Genomic DNA, 18,807 nt, shown 5'->3' with positions numbered 1-18,807 from the left:
GCTATTAAGGCTACAGCCTCTTTACAACAAGGAGATGCTTGTTCAAGAGGGTTTTTTCAGATTGTAGCACTTTTTTAAGAATGAAGAACAGTCCTATAAATGTGTGGTAGAGCTGGGGGAGAGAAGTCAGGGAACACTTATACCTTCTGAGAGAGCAGTACACTGCTGCTCAAGAAAAAGATATGCATAAATTCTGAAAATGCTATTTTTTATCAGTAAAATAGATTATAATCCTGCAGGTTGCTGTGTCATGAAAGGAGAAGCAATATCACTGTTATGTCCAGATTTGTATGAATTTAACAGACTTGACTTTGTAGGAAATAACTATAGTCTTTTTGTTTAAATACCTCTATATGCAAAAAGACATGTATCCTGGGTGTTATTGAGGGTGTAGTAGCTATTTTTTAAAGGTATCTATATTTGTAAATATATAATTAGTGATGTAACAAGTGTTAATGACCAGGGGAGATTTATTGCAGAGTTGCAATGTAAAATAATGTACTCTAATACTTGAATATTGTTAACTCTTTTATTGAAGTATTGTCCATCATTTAGAGATTTTCTGGATTGTTTCTCTCTTGTGAGAGAAAGTTGGGGTGCACATTGGCATTTCTTTAATTTTTATGAGTATGCATTTATACTGGACCAAATGAAATCCTGAATATGCACCAGGACTTCAGAGGACAGTTCATTTGTCCAAATTCCATCCTGTTCTCTTTCTGCTGTTTTGAACTACATTGAAATAAGGTTCCCTGTTCTTTCTGCGCACTCTGCTGAGAGACACTTAGACATCCAGTTGGACCCTATGGGCCAGGAACTACACGGGGTGTAATGTGGCTGTGTTTGTGGTCTCCACACAAAGCTGCTCCATTATTTCAGTTCTTCCAGCCTTTCAAACATTTCTTTCTTCACGAGTTGGAAGGTATGTGTCACATCAAGCAGCTTTGGTGAAGCTGTTTGACTTCGTTACGTAGCAGTATTACAGACTATGTAAGTTACATCTGCCTAATTTACAAGATGTCCTTTACCTGAGTTACTTCAGAAAAAGGTCTTGAAAATGTCGAGTTACAGGTAAACACTGCTGGAAACTTGTCAGAAGCTGGTAATGGCTGCAGAGCACAAACTGAGAGGAATGTGGATCTCCCCGTGAAGAAGCCAACCTTGTGTAATGTAGTTTCAGTAGTGGGTGGGCTTTTGGGAAAGGAGTTTTATAGGAGTACAACCACTTAGGGTTTTTTAATCTTTTTTCAGAGCAAACCATTTAGTCAGCAGGTACCTGCAGGTAGATTCCAAGTTTTAAGCTATTCTTTCAATTCTTACTCTGCTGATTTCTCTCTTTCCCTGCTCTCATGAGTTTATAGGGAGACTTACACTACAGGATATGCAATACAAGATATGTAAAAAAAATATTCATTTTTGTAAATAAACTGCCCATACTTCCAGTCTTGGTGATGTAAGCTATTCAGAACTGGACCAAAATGTTTCTTTCATATAACAAAGTATCTGCATCAGACTGGAGGTCAGTAATGTTGTGTCTTGAAGAAAATAGACTTTGGTGTCTGTTTTCTAATAGGCTTTTCCTTTATGGAAATAAAAAATACATGTGGAACAAAATTTCATGATTTCATGTCACTGTAAGATCAATTTGAATCTTAAACTATGTGCTTTACTTGAAATATAAAATTGTGAAATTACTTTTTATAGAAGTCTCATATTTTAATCTTGCTTATGAAGGTATGTACTCATTGCTGTAACTTTTATACCAGCATTAATAGAGTTAAGTTATGAAATATCTTTCTAATCTTTTGGCAGGAATTGCAGTTTTTCAAATACCTGCTTAGAAGCTCTTCTGAAGGTGTACCATTTATTGGTTTAGATTTGTTAGCTTCTGACCAGCTGATACTGATTTAGCGGAGAAATTTATTCTTGTGCAACAAATTCAAATACTCGGAAAAACAAAAATGCACAAAGAATGTCCTGGTGTGATGTTCTTTTTCTTGGCAATAATTGACTTTATGAGGAAACAAGAATATTTGCTGAAGTTAATTCTGGTGCATAGGATTGCATACCCATGTGTTACATATTGTACACAAGCAAACTGCATCATACTGTTCACGTTTTCTCAGAGAAATGCTTTTAGTCTTTGCTTCCTTCTGAAATTGTTTTAATGACAATTTAGGGTAAATGCACAGTAATTAGTGTGAAATTCTTAAATAATTTAAGTATAGAACTGTATTATTATTTCTTAAGCTGTAGCAATAGTACTTTATCAAAAGCTGAATTTCAAGAAGATCTATAGTCTTAACTTGTAGAATAAATGCAGAATTTTAGAAACATTATGACCAAGTTGCACAAATGGAGTGAAAAACCATTAATGTTGTCTAAGCAAAAGAATTTTGATTTCTCTTAACTTGTAACCATAGCCATCGTAAAATAGACACTAAAGTGCTACTCGTGAGGAGGTGTTTAGTCTCTGGCTTGCATCATTTTACCCTTTTGTGAGGGTTGGATCTGAACAAATGGGACTAATTTTGGAAATGGAGGGAGAGATGTCTCGAAGACGTCAGACAGGCAAAACAGCAACAATGCTTAGGGCTATAAGTTTGTCCAGTTATCTCTAGTTATGTGACTCAGGATCATAAAGCACACTTGCAGGAATCATAATCCTTCAGGCCTTGCTGGGGGGAGAGGAGGCATCACTGCTTGTGACCCAGTGTAAAATTTGGTAGTTGTGAGATGTTAACTCACCCACTTCAGCTCTGTGGAGCGCCAGGACTGGAGGACATCGGGATTCCTGGTGTCCAGTTCCATTTGAACACCTGTTGGACTTGTCTGTAGTCCTGCACCTTGTATTTGCACCTGCAGTTCTGTCTGTATTCAGGGTAGTTGGCTGAGCTTGCCAGTCACCAAAGAAATAAGAGCAAAGAGACACCGAAAACTTGTGTGTATAATCTGTTCATTTTGGTCACTGTGAAACTCCAGAAAGGGTTATAAAACTTAGTGTGTCTGTATAAAGCTTAAAAATTAATCTGGTTTTCATATATAGTGGTTCTTTTTATATAATGCTTAAGATGTATATTGTTTTCTGGAGTTCACTGCATTATATTTATCTTTATTTTACGCTAATACTACTTTCTTTGGCCACTTCTGTCTCCCTTTTGATACTAAATTTACATATCTTGTGTAACTTTCTCCAAATAAACATCCTCTAAGAAAATTGTCTTGCTTCCTTGACAGTTGTTTCGAGAAGTACGAATAATGAAGATACTGAATCATCCCAATATTGGTAGGAGCCCTACATTTCTGCAAACTTTTTTTTTGTTATAATGTTTACATTTTACTCTATTTGACTTTATTTGAATGTACTGCTATTAACTTTTTTTTTTGAGATAATAGGACAGTAGGCATCCAGTAAATGCTTCATTGTCTCACCTTCTTTATTGACTCTACTTGCAACAAGAATTTTGCTCTAAGGGGGTAAACTGCTCAGTCTGGGAAAGCCTTACATAGAGTAGGAGATGTGGAGCACTCCAGTCTGTCAAGAACCCTAACTCCCCTCTTCCACTGAAATTACTCTTGAGACCCAAAAGCATGAGTTTCTTAGGTGAGAGTAGAAAAACTCCATTAGTTCAGTCTAGGAAAGACTCCTGCTGACTGATATTTCCAGAAAATTAGAATTACCAAGTATGTAATTTTCCCTTTCTGCTTTAGTTCTTTCACCTACCCCACAGCTTCAGGGCCCTACTTTGTGATGACAATTCTTCTGGCTGAGGAGGGCTGGACAGTCTTGTTCCAGAGACAGTTAATGGTCCTGAATCGGCCAGAGGGCTTGTTGCATACAAGGTATGGACGAGGTGTACAAGTTATTACATGCTAGGCACTCCCTTCTCATCCCTTGAATTGTTTGTTGCTTTTTCAGCATTCATAGCTTCTGCTGTTTTTTGTTTTCTTGGGGGTGGTGGTGGGGCTGTGTTTGTTTTAAATGAGTGGTTCCTATTGCAATCTGAAGAAAGTCAGACTTAAGATTTCTGGTATCCATTTGATTCTTAGTTGGTCAGAATCTCAGATTTCTGACTGTGAGCAGTTTACTAGCAAAACAGGGGAGGTTTGTATGATCTTAAAGACATCTGTGTCAAATTAAACACTAATTTCAGCATGAACTCATTTGTACAGTGTGCATAAACTTCTGAGAAAATTATGAATTAATATGCTTTATTATCAACTGTGGTTTAGAAATTAATTTTGCTTTTTTCCCCCCTCAAAAGAATGCTAACCTAAAGGATATAAAGTTTCTGTATGATATCATGTTATCACTGGCCTTAAATTATACTCATTCCATGAGTGTAATTGTTTGTTTGTGCTATGCTTTTACTCCCAGCTGCAATCTCTTTCTCATTCGTTTTTCTTGCAGTAAAATTATTTGAAGTTATTGAGACTGAAAAGACGTTGTATTTGGTAATGGAATATGCCAGTGGGGGTAAGTGGATTCTTAAATCTGCGTTAAAGATAAACTGAAATGCCAGTTACATGCCTAGAAACGATTTAAGGATTTAACAGTTAATGGGTTATTGCAATCTGGCCTTCACAACAGTCCTAGCAGATCTCCCAGGGCAGACTTTCTTCCTTGCATCACATTCCATAAAGTAACCTCTTAGGTTTGTGCTTAAGGGTAGTTCCCATTCTGAGGCTTCTGCTGCAGTATCAGGAGATAATCTGGTGCTGATTCTGGCAAAAACTCAGCTCGGTATTTATCTGCTATATTTAGGCAAGCACTGGTGCCTTATTTTATCTTGAAATTGTGTGCCAAAGCAATTGGAGAGGCAGATCTGGGAAGGGAATAAGGAACACGGGAAAGGGGACCCACAGGATCATAGTGAGAAGGGACAGTGAGTGCTTGCTTTAGAAGCTGCCTAGCACCTGAATGGGAAATGTTTGAATGTGGGAAGAGAACCCAGCACAGGGCTGGATTCACACAGCTAGGAAAAACTGCTGTCAGACGCTGCAAAGATGAGGTTCTGAAAGGCATTTGAGCAGCTTTAATAGAAAGAGAACAAGATGGAAAAACCAAAAGTGGTACAGATAATGTTAAGTGAAACCACTAGATATATGTGAAACAAATCTGGTAGATAAGAAGTTGCCCAATTCCCACTGTGTCTTATATACAATATGAATATTTTTCATTATTTTGTTTGTTTCACAGTCGTTATTAAGTCAATTTATTTTAAAAATTGAAGATACCTTGTGTTCCATTTTTACACTTCTTGATTATTACATGTCTGCAAAATTAAATCCAGTGCAAACAGTAAAAAGGAATTTTTATTGGCTGCTTCTATTTCCTTTCCATTCAAGAAAGGGAGGGAGCATGGGGTGTGTGTTGCTTTCAAACATGATTTTGATTGTGCATGACCGTCAAAAAAATAGTACTGATGTTTTGTGCTTGTCATGATCAGGAGAAGTGTTTGACTACCTAGTTGCACATGGAAGAATGAAAGAGAAAGAGGCTCGTTCCAAATTCAGGCAGGTACGAAATTAACGTTCACTCTTCCTTTTGTTTCTATTTATGGTGTTTTCAGATAGACATGAGTGTGAGCGTACTTCTTTTACTTTAGAAAAATATTAATTGTTTTGATAATGTTTATTAAAGCTGCAGTGGAAAAAAATCCCTGAAGAGAAAAATATCTGCTTCCTACATGCTGTCTAAAAATAGTAAGATTGTTTTACATTCCTGTAGTCAATGTTCCTAAGAGTCACTTTTTTTTATTGTGACTCACTTGAGGTTTAAATCCTTTTCTGAATATTTTAGAATTTAACAGATGTTCTATCTACAGATGTTGATATGATGACATGTATTGCTGTGTCATGTCACACTGTTTTGTATGAAGGCTATTCTGTAATAGGATTTTATATTCTTCTTACAAACTTTCTCATTTTAATCCTTTTATTACCCTGGTTTTAGTGATCATTTTAGAAAAGCTTTAATTAGATAAATAAAGCATGTTTGGTTGGTATTCTGCAGAATTAAAGCTCTATAATTAACATGTAAAGAAACTGCTCTGAACTTGCTGTTTCAGACTTGTTTTTTGTTATATGTATGAAAGACATATGAAAATGTCGAATGAATTGTTCTGTTGGGGGTAAATTGCAGAGATACACAATTGATATTTTAGAAGATAAAATCTGAGATGATACATATGGCTATTGGGTTGGAGGGTGGATTAATTTCCTTTTAATAGTTATTGCTGTTGGGTGATTTGCATTTAAAATGTATTTCTCCTATTACCTTGAAAAGTATGTATTAAACTTATTTTTAGTAGGAAAATGAGCTACTTTTAGCGACCTTTTAGTATTTAAGCTTTAATGAAAGAAACCTAGATGAATATTTTTCTAAAATAAAAGCCTCATTTATTTATTTCTTACATTCTAGTGAATCATAACAGGAGCCAAAATTACTAAATAATAAGCAAAAACTTATACTGAGGTTGAAATAAAATAATTCACTGATCATCTTGGTGTTTCAGATTGTGTCTGCTGTACAGTACTGTCATCAAAAATGCATAGTTCATCGTGATCTTAAGGTAGGTTGTTACTTATTTTACTTTTCACTGCCTGACAGTATGGTCTCAATTTCATTCTGTATATTTGTCCTTACCACTGTCTCTAAATGCCTCAAACATGTGAATGAAAGAACTATCACTTTTTTATTCTTAGTTTTCTGAAGCACAAAAATAACATAGCTCGCCTGTTGGAACAGGGAAGAGACAAGAATAGAACATATGTTACTTTCATTCCAATTTTGGCTTTAAGGAAAGGACATGCTCTCCAGAGAATTATACCTGCTGTTGTGCTGGTATCTACACTGTGAAGCTGCAGAAGTTCAATTGATACCAGTCAGCACTACTTAATTAAAATATTTTCAGTTAAAATATATCTCAAGGATATGTAAAAGGGTTTTTTCTTAGTGATTTTTAAGAGATATGTTAGATTTTTAATCTGTTTGAACTTATGGTTTATACTGTAGTGTCTAATTTGGGCAGAAAAATTAAATAGAGGGTAAAGAGAAATTAGTTGAATTTGCTTTTCTTTATGCTTTCTGGTAATCTATCTATGTAAACCACCAGACCATATTAAGAGTTCAGCAATTGCTGAACAACAATAGGTACAACCTAGCCCTTCAGCATGAAGTTGTCATAGTGCCAAGTTTAGATATCATGAGACTTGGACACAAGTTCCACTTAAAAGCTGTCTTGTGCTCTTACTTTGATGTCTTTGTACATTTACAAAGAAAACATTGATGTAGGTTCTTTTCTACTAATGTATCTAAACACTTGTGAAAAGCTGAGGCTGAATAATTTTTAAGGTGATTTTTTTTTTCCACCAGTGTCCTTTGTCTTAATTTTCTTATAATACTCTACAGTGTTCTCTGAATTTCAATCTTAAAAATCTGTTCCCTGTGCATGTGCACATGGTGCTGGATAATAAATCCTTTTCTGCTGAGTCGTCCCTGCCCCCGGATTGTTGTCATCTGATGGTGGAGGTGCCTGGCCAGCACTCTAAAGTCAGAATGCAAGGAAGGAAAGGGCTGGGATCTCACTGTAATCTTGATTTTAAAAAATTCCTCCACGTCTTGCATGGTGGTTTGGAGCCTGTGAATGTTTTGTCAAACTCCCTGGAGCTTATTGCAGGCACTTTTGTTGAGCTTTCCAGAAGGCTGCACCTAGGGACCTATTGGCTTGCCAGGACAAGCCACTTTTCCTGGTTCTCTCACTCCTACACTTGGCTGGAAATAGAATGCCAGCCATCTCTTCATGCTTATCTAGCACTGGCTTATTCAGCCCAGCTATACTACTGAGTCTTGCTGCATTAACCCCTGCAGTTACTCAGTATCTTGCTCTTTCTCCCAGAACCTGTTACAGCTTCCACCACTCCTTCATTTCTTAGTTCCATAGCACACACACAGCTCACTGCATTCCTCACAGGCCTGTCCAAAACTACTTTGCAGCGTTCACACAGGAATTACCTGCCACAAGTAGTCTGCAGCTGATCTTTCTATTTGCAAGGCAGACAGGCAGGCTCTAAAACAACTCTTTTGTTTGATATTCTCTCTCCATCATCTCTTGGCTGGAGTTGTGCTAGACTCATTTGTAAAGTTCAGTTAGGTCTAATTGAGAGCCAGCCAACCTAGCCAACAAAAAATATATTTCCCAAAGGAAAAAGGGCTAAATGTATGTATGGCTTTGAGGAGGTGTTCTTTCTTTGTCTCTTCTTTCCATGTGTTATGTTATGTCTCCTTTAAAACTATTCTCATGGAGCTGCAGAGAAGGAAAAAGCAACTTTAAAGTTGTGTCTGCATTCTCATCTGCTTCTGTTAACTCTCCACAGTATCAGCACATTGAGCAATTGACATTGCAGCACCACGAGGCAGAGGTCTACCACCACTTTGGATATTTTTGATGAGACTTTTTGACTTTAATAACAGGTTAAACTCTATCAAATTTAAGTTACTTCAGACTAAACTGGGAAGTTGTTTAAGAAAATGTGCAAGTTTGTCCAGGCTATTCTGGCAGAAGAGGAGGAAGTGCAAGGCCCATGGGAATTTAAACTGTCTCCTTTTAACTTTCTGTGATTATAAACAGCTATAACCAATTTCAGCTTTGCCCATCCCTTGATGCACAAAACTTACCTTTTCTGTTTGTATTTTTTTTTGCCCTGAACATGTAACCCACAAGAGCACAGTCTTTTTGTTTGGCTTATTAAAAAGGTTTTTTGGTGCTTTTGTTCGAAGTGAGGAACCCAAAAGCATGGGGTACTCGGGTAGCAGAGTACTGTTGAACCAGGAGGACTATTGTAATCGCAGAGCAGCTGCACTGACAGTACTGTTTTCACCACAAGGAAAATGAAGTCTTTGTGCAATAGTGTAAAAGGCTGTTAAATCTGGAAAATAGCTCTGTGAGTCTGTCTGCAGGCACATCAGCTGGAACCAGCTGGGATCACAGGTCCCATGAATTTCTCATGAATTGGGAAAATAAAATATTTTCCAGGACAGAGTTTTTACAAACAGGCTGTATTTTAGTCCTGATAAAGGCTGAGTTCTGTTGGGCAGCTATTAGCTTGATGTACTGGTGGTTAATTGTCTCCTGTTCTGTTCATTGAGTGTAAGTGAAATTATTAAGCATAAACCCAAACAAACAAGCAAACCCAAACAAAATCATATTTACTCTTTTAATCAAAGCAACTAACAATTAGTTAGCTACTTCTCTGATGGTGAGCTAAGGCATTTTTATATTTTTCTGAGCTCCATTCTGGCACAGCATCTGAGACATGTCTGTTTGCTATAAAACTGATGTTTGGCAATTAGGTGAACCCTTTGCACTGGCTATTTTCTGTCCTCCTGTTGAAAGAGGATTCCTGCACAGCTCAGTGCTGCTCCTGTGTTGCTGATAGCTGAGACAAGCTTCCTTGCATTTTGAGAAATGCAGGTTTTTTCCACGGTACTTATTAGTATTTCTGTAGCTTCACCCTTTTAATCTTCTGACCTACCTGTGATAGTAAATATAAGATACTGTTTACTGACTTTCCAGGTACTTGTATACTTGCATCTCTGTTTATGTGATGCATTGGTGCATGGGCATTAGTATTCTTAGATGTATGGAATACATGCATTGTGTATGAAAAAAAAGCAGATACTTGAGTGTTAACACCTTGGTGTAATTGTTGAAGCAAATGCTAATAATAAAAGGGAGAGAATTTTCTGGTACAGAATGCTGAGATACAGCATGTAGCTTGAAGTGTTTCATCTTGTAAGCAGAAGGTGCCTTCTTCTAAAGTCTTAAATCCCTTCTAACATTTACTCCACAAAATGGTAGATGATGTCTGGGATTAGATTTACTCTCCTTGGCATCAGAAGTTGGCATGAACCTGTCAAAAGCTGCAGCTGCTATTCTGAGATGTCTAGATACTTCAATCTAAAGCTGAACTAAGATATTTCTTCCAGAAAATCTTTGTAGTTGATTCACTACCTGACTTTTAAGTCTATTTAGCTGCTTTTAACAGTTTTATTTTACTGAGTAAACATAGTCAATTTTCAGTCCTTGTAATGTATTTGGGGATATTAGTTTCTTTTGTTCTGTAAGAAAGATGCAGATGGTGAATCATTTTAGAAAAAGAAATGTTTTTTATTGATTGATGATACAATGTACTATATATTTATATATATACACTTATTTTGATACGAACATTGTCCTTTTTCCCTTTTATTTTTCTCTTAGGCAGAAAACCTTCTCCTTGATGCAGATATGAACATTAAAATTGCAGACTTTGGCTTTAGTAATGAATTTACGGTTGGTAATAAACTGGACACGTTTTGTGGAAGCCCGCCTTACGCTGCTCCTGAACTTTTCCAAGGAAAGAAATATGATGGACCTGAAGTGGATGTGTGGAGCCTTGGGGTGATTTTGTATACACTAGTGAGCGGATCATTGCCATTTGATGGACAGAATCTAAAGGTACAGCTACAGTCTGAAAGCTTGGCTTTTTGCTGTCTTTAAATCTCCTGTGTCATTAGGAGCTCACCTTTTAAAACTCTATTTTAAAGGAACTGAGGGAGCGAGTACTGAGGGGGAAGTACCGCATTCCATTCTATATGTCCACAGACTGTGAAAATCTACTTAAGAAGCTACTAGTACTGAATCCAATAAAACGAGGCAGCTTGGAAGTAAGTCATTTCATCTTGGAAAAAAGGTTTTTAGATTAAGAAAGCATAACATACAGTAATTTCTGAAGACTTGTTATTTTTCACAGTAGATACTTTCTTTCTGTTTAAAGGGCCTCAAAGTTTTGTTAAAGAAATATAATGAGGAAATGTCCCAAAAACAGTACAGCTTGAAAATAGAAAGTGTTAATGAATGAAAGTCTAACCTTTCAAATTGCAAATTTAAGAGCATTTCCAAGTGCAAGCTGCTCCCTGTTGTTTCAGTCAGCTAATATAGTTCAAAATTTGTGGAAAGCAGGACAAGATTGTAAATATCTTCTTCTTGGAGTTTTTCAGAAAACAAAAACCCAAAACCAAAACAAACAAAAAACCAAAACAAACAAACAAACAAAAAACCCCAAAAAAACACACAAAAAATACGAAAACAGCAACAGGCAGGACCATAATTTTTTTTAACTTACTGTTTTCAGCATGACTTAAAATAGATGTACAAGAAGAATAAATGTGATGGAAAACTGGGATTTTTGCTAGTTTTAGTGCCATAATATGTGTAAACACTGAGGACTGTTTGAATGATAAGATAAAAATTGCTAATTACTTCTGTTCAATCATTTCTTTTCCCCCTCCTGGTAGTTTTGTTTCTGAATAGCTGAAAAATTAACATATGTAATAATACCTGTTGTGTCCCTTAGCTAAAATCTATTTTGAGGATTTCTACTGAGTTATAATTATTTTTTTTTTTTAGTCAGTAAATTGGGTTTTCTTTTCATGGGATGTAGAGTATATTTGTGCATAACTTGTAAAGTGTCTAAAAGGTTCAGTGTTTTTTAAGGGGCTGTTTTGTTCAAGATTGCTGTATTGGCATGTAATTACTGGATAACTCCAGAACTGGTATTTAACAAATATTTGGTGTAGAGTTCACTCTAAAAACTGCTCTGTTCTATTTTGTGATTTCTTTAACAACAAGAGATTTTTTAAAAATAGCGTGTACTTACCATAGAGATGAAAGTAGAGCAGAAGATAAATAGAATGCTTTTAAAATAGTATTTGCATGAGTTAATCACCAGTGACTTTTGTTTCATCTTTCTACACATACTTGTGCAGCAGTGGTTGGTGTCCCAGAGAATAATCCCATTTAAGCAGCTTTTTATTTGTAGTGGCATGAGTTATGCTCCCTGGCATGGATGCTACCTGTGCAAGGAAGCTTGCATTCACTGAGCTCTGTCTGCATGTTGCTCATCTCAAACTGGTTTATGACTTGTTATAAATAGTTTTAACTTGAATAAAATCTGTGCTGAAGAGAATAGTGAATGATGGGTTCTACTTCACTGATATTCATTAATTATGTTCTATTATTACTGTCTAGTGGACATAATGATAAGAGTGCATTCACATGAAGATGCTGAAAGATCACTGTTTTCCTGTCTCATGTTTAAGTTTTAGGAAAATAGATTTTTCCTTTACTGAGTTTTCTTCTGGATTTTCAGCAGTTTCTCTTCAGATCTAATTTCACTTTCATTCTAGATATTGTAGTGTTATCCAGTTCTTCTAAAATTCCTTCTAGTCCCTGGAGAGAGGTGTTGAATAGCAGCCTCACTGAAATGGCAAGCTTGTCAGATGGTGTGGAAGAGAGCAAGTGAATTTTGTGTGATGGAGGGTCTTGAGCCAGTACCGAAACAATGATGATAACAGGCAATGATCAGTATGCTAATCTGAGAGAGAGAGAGACATCACAACCTTTTCTAAAAGGAATATTCCTGAAATCACATTTGTTGAATTAAAAAACTATGGTGTGTGGTTTGGAAAGAAATTACTGTTTCTTCTCTCTGAGCACTCCTAAAAATACATGTTTAGAATGAAAGTATATATTTATTACAAGTTTCTAAAAGTGGAAAGACAGTGTCATCTTAGGTGGGGAAGATTTATTTGTGCATTGTCTTTTGATTATTTGCTCAGTCCCAGCCATAGACCCTCTCAGTTCCCATGCATGTTTTTTGCAGACCATCCCATGAGGATGTTTATCAGTGACATTAGCATCAAAGCTGAGATTCACACGGGGTCAGCACTGTATAGGTTAGGCTTAGCACTTGTCCTTCAGTAAGGACCACGCAAATTTTTATTAAAATGCTTCATCTAGACTTTTTTGTGGTTGCAACAGAGAGAGAACATTTTAGAAGCAAGAGAATGTTGTTATAAACCAGTACATCTTACCAGGAAGAGATGGGAAAAATGCATTGTCATAAAATATGTGGATCTCTCTGTCAGGATTTCAACAAATTCCTCTTTCCCTCTCCTTCAGTCTTCAATTCTTTTGAATAGTATTGCTTCAAAATTCCCACAGAACAGATTTATGCTTATGAAGTGTAATAAAGCAAATAATTTTGACACAGACAGGTCTTGAACCAGACTAGATTTTTATTAGATAGTTTTCTGAAAATTGAGGGAAAGCTTCTCAATAATACCTAGATGGTTGAAATTTAGTTTGTGTTGATGTTTAAGAGGTACAGTTTGGGTCAGATTTTTTAATACCCTGAGCAAGGCTGCTGCTCTTCAGTCAGCTGACTAGAAGCCCAGCTGAACTTGCACAAATGTAATATTGATCCTGGAATTGGATTGTTTGTGTCGCTTCAAAATGCTTGATTGTAAGAGCCTGTTTAAGAGTTGTACAATAACTCAGTGTGCCTCTGAGACTGTGTATTTGAAAGACAGAAGCTAGTTTAGATATTTGACAGATGGAAACTGAGAGCAAATTACATTGAACTACAGATCCACCTACTGAAGAGACATGAAGAACTTAAAGTGGGCATTGTTGGGTTTGCCTGTTAATTCAAGAAGCATCAAGATTGGGAATAGGATTTGAGCAGTGATTCCTGTCATCCACTTCATTGTGCTTAAACTTCAGATTTACTTAACTTCAGATTTATTTAATGGTATCTTTAAAAAAGATACCTTTAAAAAAGGACTGCAGATACTGCACAGTACTCTTTGGGGAGTTGCTTATGTTACTGCAAGACTGCAAATATGTAACCGAAGTCTACTGTCAAGTAGACTCATGCTCTGTGTGTCAGAAATACAATATAGCAATATGTGTTCACAATCCCTAACCCTTTATCCCCCTCAAAAGCCAAAAAATCAATTCCATGGTAGAACAAATCTATAAGTCTTACTGTCAGCAAAATATAAACTGGCCCAAGTACAAAGTTCTGTATTGTTCTCGTAAGGGTACAGCTATTGGGGTCTGTAATTTGGCAGCAGCAGCACTACATACAAAGAATTTGGTTATATCAATGGAAAATTGAGTCTTTGGCTCTTTGTGAGAAATAACTTAATTCGCTGTTTGCAAGGCATATTTGGAGCCTGTGGGAAACTTAATTTGCTGGCACTTGTTTCATTCTTCTGTTTGTGTAGTGAGCAGTATTAGCATCTGTCCCTAAAGAGACATGTGTGCCTGTTGCTGTAGGAGGGAAAATGGTGTTAGGTGTTTTAAAGATGAATATGCCCTTACAGAGAAATTGTGATGCTTAGGGATTCCAGATGATCAATCTTAAAGGCATATAAAAGATCTGGAATGCAGCAGAAGGAAATTTTCCAAAGAATGCAGAAGAAATTTTTGGAGTAAATAACTACCTGGCATAGAGAGAGTTAAGAGGCATTTCTCCCTCCAGCCAAACTGTGAACATATTTAGGTCAAGTGCAGTGAGAAGGTCCATAGGAAAAAATGACCAGTTGGCATCATGATCTTGAAACTAATGACTGTAGGAAGCATCAGCATGTTCCTGAAATATTCCTTAGTTTCTAAACACTTTCCTTTGCTATTATTTGAAGGAGTTATTTATCATGGTAGAGTTGGTATTGTAGTAGCATCTAGGGATCTTAACCAAGATTAGGGCATGAGTGTCAGACACTCTGCAAGATGAGGTTAGGAGACAGTGGAAGTGAAGGGGACAAAATGAAAGATTTTTGTGTTGAAACTGCAGGGGATTTTTCTCTCAGTAGTTCTGCTGGTATTTCAGGCAGGGGATTTGTATTATAAAAAGTAAATTGTAGGGAAAATGAACTAATGGAAACAAAAAGATATGTGAAAAATGAAAGTAAAGATGTGAGGGGGGGGGGGAAAGTGTAAGGGAAAGAGCAGCATTCAGATTATTATGAATTTAAAATTGTTTTTCAGCAGACCAGCTAGCACATGGGGTCTGGTAAATGGAATGTTGACCTAAAGCTTATTTCTCTTCTTAGCAAATTATGAAGGATCGGTGGATGAATGTTGGCCATGAAGAAGAAGAACTAAAGCCATATACTGAGCCTGAACCAGATTTTAATGACACCAAGAGAATAGGTGAGAGTTTTACAAAGGTGTTGCATCTGATGTACCCAGACAATTTTTGTCTTGTAAGCTGAACGAAACCCTCACTGAATTTGACCTACAGTCTCATCATACAAGTCAAATGCATTCTTTTTATTTAAATGAGGAATTCCATTACAATGCCCTCCTTATAACCACTGTTGTGACTTCACTGAGCTGACATGAATCTACAAACACAGTAGACAAATAAGGCTACAATGGGCTGAAGGGAACAGATTTTGTTATGAGGGCAACAATTTTTGCCTGCTATGGTTAGACTAAGTTACTGTGTTGGCCCTGTATCTATTCATAGTTTCTATTTGCCAGTGCTTTATTTGTTTGTTAAAATAACATTGAGTGTTGTATAAATTAGTGAAGAGTTGTATAATATAGTTGAGAGTTTTCAAGATGAAAATAACACTGAGAGAGAGGAGTTGCAGCATTTTTTATTTTTGCACAGCAAAAAAACTTCAGTGGGTTGCATTGAATCTTACTTACCTGTAAATTATAAGATTTTTTCTATTTTCACAGTTCTTAATTTGTCAGTAAACCCAAGCACTTATTCTGCTGATGCATCTGGTTCATTTTACTTTTAGACATTATGGTCACAATGGGCTTTTCAAGAGAAGAAATACATGAATCTTTAGTAAACCAAAAGTATGATGAAGTCATGGCTACTTACCTGCTTCTAGGTAGAAAACCACCTGAAGTAAGTGCTATCTAATTTACATTTTCTGTTTTAACTTTTATAAATTGCTGGGTTGAATATTCTGCTTGTTGATATTTGTATCGATTATTTTGTAATGTTTTTAAGAAATTGTAAGTAATCACTTATTAATGTCTTTCCCTTTTCATATCTCCTTGGATATCTTGTTAGATATCCCATATGAAGAAATAAGTTAAATTAAGTATCTTCATGTTTACTTATAAATACATTGAATCGCTTTTTTAAAAAGCTGGCTGTTAATCTGGCATAATTTCTAAATGCTGAGTCTTCTTCCTGTCATGTGTGTTTTCAGTTAAAATCTAAAATAGTAAATTTGACTGCAGCAATTAGTTTTCTAACTACTCAGATATGACATCCTTTATTTCTCAGAAATGCTCGTCCTTTCTTACTCATGTTTTGTTTATAGTATATTTTATTATTTAATAAATAATTGCATTGTAGTCATTGATAAATTGGTGGTAGAAAATCTTTCTACTATTTTGGAACTAGATGAATCTGTAAATCTTTTGGAATCACATGGATTTTTCAAGAACTCAGACTGAGAACAAGACTTTCTTTTTGAAGGAATTTTTCCTGCTGCGTCATTGGCCTTCCCTCAGTTCCAAGATAGTGTAGATCTGATACATGCATCCTTGAGTGCATTTTCTCACATCTCTGAACCTGAATTCCCTTGTGATGGCAGAGCATGGAGGGAATCTGTCTAGAATCATTTTGACTCAAATTGCTTGGAAGAGGATATTTGTCTTTTTCCACTGCTCTTACTTACAACTTCTGCTTCTTAGATATCAACAAACCGGTGGCTGAGTTACATACCAGTTACATAAAGGTGTTTAGAAGGCCATAAAGAATCCTTTAATCAGTACTTGCATTTTTAGCCCTTCTGAGTCAGTTCGATGCATTTTGAAATTGTTCTGAAGCTATGAATGCTTTTAGGCTTTAAAATAAAATTAAAGAAAACCAGGGGGAGCCATTCGGTGGCTTAGGTTTTAAAATAGCACGCTTTTTCTTTCTGTCAAGATTCTTCTAATTTTATTTTGAGCATTCATTAACTTAGCTTTAGCTGTGTGTTTTTAAAGCACATTAAACATAGATGAAGTGATAAAATCCATCTTGAAGAATATTCTACTCTGGATACAATTTTAAACTATAAAGAAAAAAAAACCTTCTGTTGGGACTTTTTGCCTTATTATGCCATAAAAATACCAGCACCGTTGAATTTTGTTTATGCTTTGAAAAACTGTTTTTCTTGTAGTTTGAAGTGGGCGATTCCTTGTCCAGCAGCAACTTGGGTCAAAGATCTCGTCCCAGCAGCGACCTCAACAACAGCTCCGTGCAGTCTCCCGCTCACCTGAAGGTCCAGCGCAGTATATCCACCAACCAGAAACAGCGGCGCTTCAGTGATCATGGTGGGGATGACATTCCAACAAGTAAAGTAACATACACAATCTGAGCCTGGATGTGCAGTGTTTTGTGAACCTGGCAGGTCCACCACTCTGTGCATTTGTCGTGTATCTCATCGTGCTCTGCTGTGATGCTTCTATCTGTATGAACGCTTCTGTGTCAACAGAACAGATTTAATTTTTTGGACTTGATACTTGGTTGACTCACTAAATAAGACATTGTGGGTGCGTTCTGTTTAGGAACTAATGGCAAATATTGGCCTGGATAATCCCAAGGGCAGCAAACCATTATTTTTATCAGTACATTTGGAGGCGGGGGCAAATTATTTGGTTCCAAGAGACAACAATTTTACCAAGTATTCAGGAGACATTTTCGGCTGAAAGTGCTTACATCACAAAGGAGTACATATTTAAAACACTAAATGGAAGATGATTTTTTCCTCAGAGAGCTATCAAATTGCTATAAATACTTCTAAAATGTTTGACCCTCTTCTCTGCCTAATTCACATTGTCGTCCCCCCCCTTTTTTTTTGTCCAAGAAAGCAAACAATATTATAAAAATTGTTAGCTGATGTGCTTTTATTTTAAGGGAATATAGAAGTCAACTGATAAAGGAGTTTTTCCAAAGCATTTTAAAGAATGATGGGGGGGGGGGAACTGTAAAACATGCTTTTAAATAAAGCACTCCTATGGTTTTCAGGGGAAAATAATCTTTCATAATATTTAGAGGAAAAGGTATGTGGCAAGAAGTACTAAAGAAATACTTTGAAAAACATCCTCTAATTCCTTTTGTCATAATATCGTACAAATTGTATGGGTTTAAAATGAGAATTAAAATACTCTTCTAGGTTTTACATACTGATATGAAATGGGAACTAATTCTGAACTGCAAATTGGTGGTGAAGAGAGAGTGGGTTAGAAGAAAACAGGCTGTCAAAGCTCAGTTTAGTAGGTTGGTATATGTGCTGAGTTTGCCGTCATAGTTGTTCGGATGCTTTTTTTGGACTCAGGGAAATATATTTAGACTCTTTTGGCCAAGAAAAATGCAGTGACTATTTTTAGGTATTTATTAATACTGTTTTTATTTGGCAGTTGGTCCCTCAATTCCTCCTGCTGTGTCATACACAAAAAGGTCTCAGGCAAATAGTGTGGAAAGCGAACAGAAAGAAGAGTGGGACAAGGATGTATCACGCAAACTTGGCAGCACTACAGTGGGATCCAAAGGAGAGATGGCTGCAAGTCCTCTTGTGGGTCCAGACAGAAAGAAATCAAGTGCAGTTACCAGTGTGAGTGTGTGTGCTTTTGGCTCGTTATATTTATTTTTCTCTATTTTAACAAAATCTGCAGCACAGGATTGCTATAGACATAATGGTTACTGACTAAGCCACTAAGTCTATTTCTGGTAACTTTTACTGGCAGACAGAAATAGGCTACAGTGGGTCTTCTAAAATAAACCTTTCCCTTCCCCTCACCAACTTTACTTTTTGTAACACTAACATAACAGTAAGCATGAGAATGTCTGCACTTGAGCAAACTGAAGTTCTGTCAAGACAAATAGTGGATATTTAGGGAAAGAACATAAGAACAGAGCCAATATGGAGTGCTCTTTTTCTGGTTTCAAATACTTGTG

General features: G+C 36.4%; 1 protein-coding gene across 5 annotated transcripts in view; it reads left to right on the top strand.

Moving 5' to 3' along the window:
• Positions 1–18,807, top strand: part of MARK1 (microtubule affinity regulating kinase 1) — a 35,707-nt gene that overhangs the window by 4,525 nt on the left and 12,375 nt on the right. For 4 of the 5 annotated variants that reach the window (XM_027641477.1, XM_027641476.1, XM_027641475.1 and 1 more), the window contains exons 3-12: positions 3,238–3,286; positions 4,412–4,477; positions 5,451–5,521; positions 6,519–6,575; positions 10,266–10,502; positions 10,592–10,711; positions 14,945–15,044; positions 15,647–15,759; positions 17,030–17,183; positions 18,270–18,463. In XM_027641477.1, coding sequence (XP_027497278.1) covers positions 3,259–3,286; positions 4,412–4,477; positions 5,451–5,521; positions 6,519–6,575; positions 10,266–10,502; positions 10,592–10,711; positions 14,945–15,044; positions 15,647–15,759; positions 17,030–17,183; positions 18,270–18,463 — 1,140 coding nt within the window. In that variant the 5' untranslated portion in view covers positions 3,238–3,258. Of the gene's footprint in view, positions 1–3,237; positions 3,287–3,711; positions 3,844–4,411; positions 4,478–5,450; positions 5,522–6,518; positions 6,576–10,265; positions 10,503–10,591; positions 10,712–14,944; positions 15,045–15,646; positions 15,760–17,029; positions 17,184–18,269; positions 18,464–18,807 lie in introns of all 5 variants that reach the window. The other variant, XM_027641473.1, reaches the window with a different exon arrangement.

Source organism: Corapipo altera, unplaced genomic scaffold (assembly GCF_003945725.1).
Source record: "Corapipo altera isolate COAL_440 unplaced genomic scaffold, ASM394572v1 48b, whole genome shotgun sequence".
In the NCBI taxonomy this organism is placed as follows: Eukaryota; Metazoa; Chordata; class Aves; order Passeriformes; family Pipridae; genus Corapipo; species Corapipo altera.
This window is presented reverse-complemented; position numbering and strand designations above follow the sequence as displayed.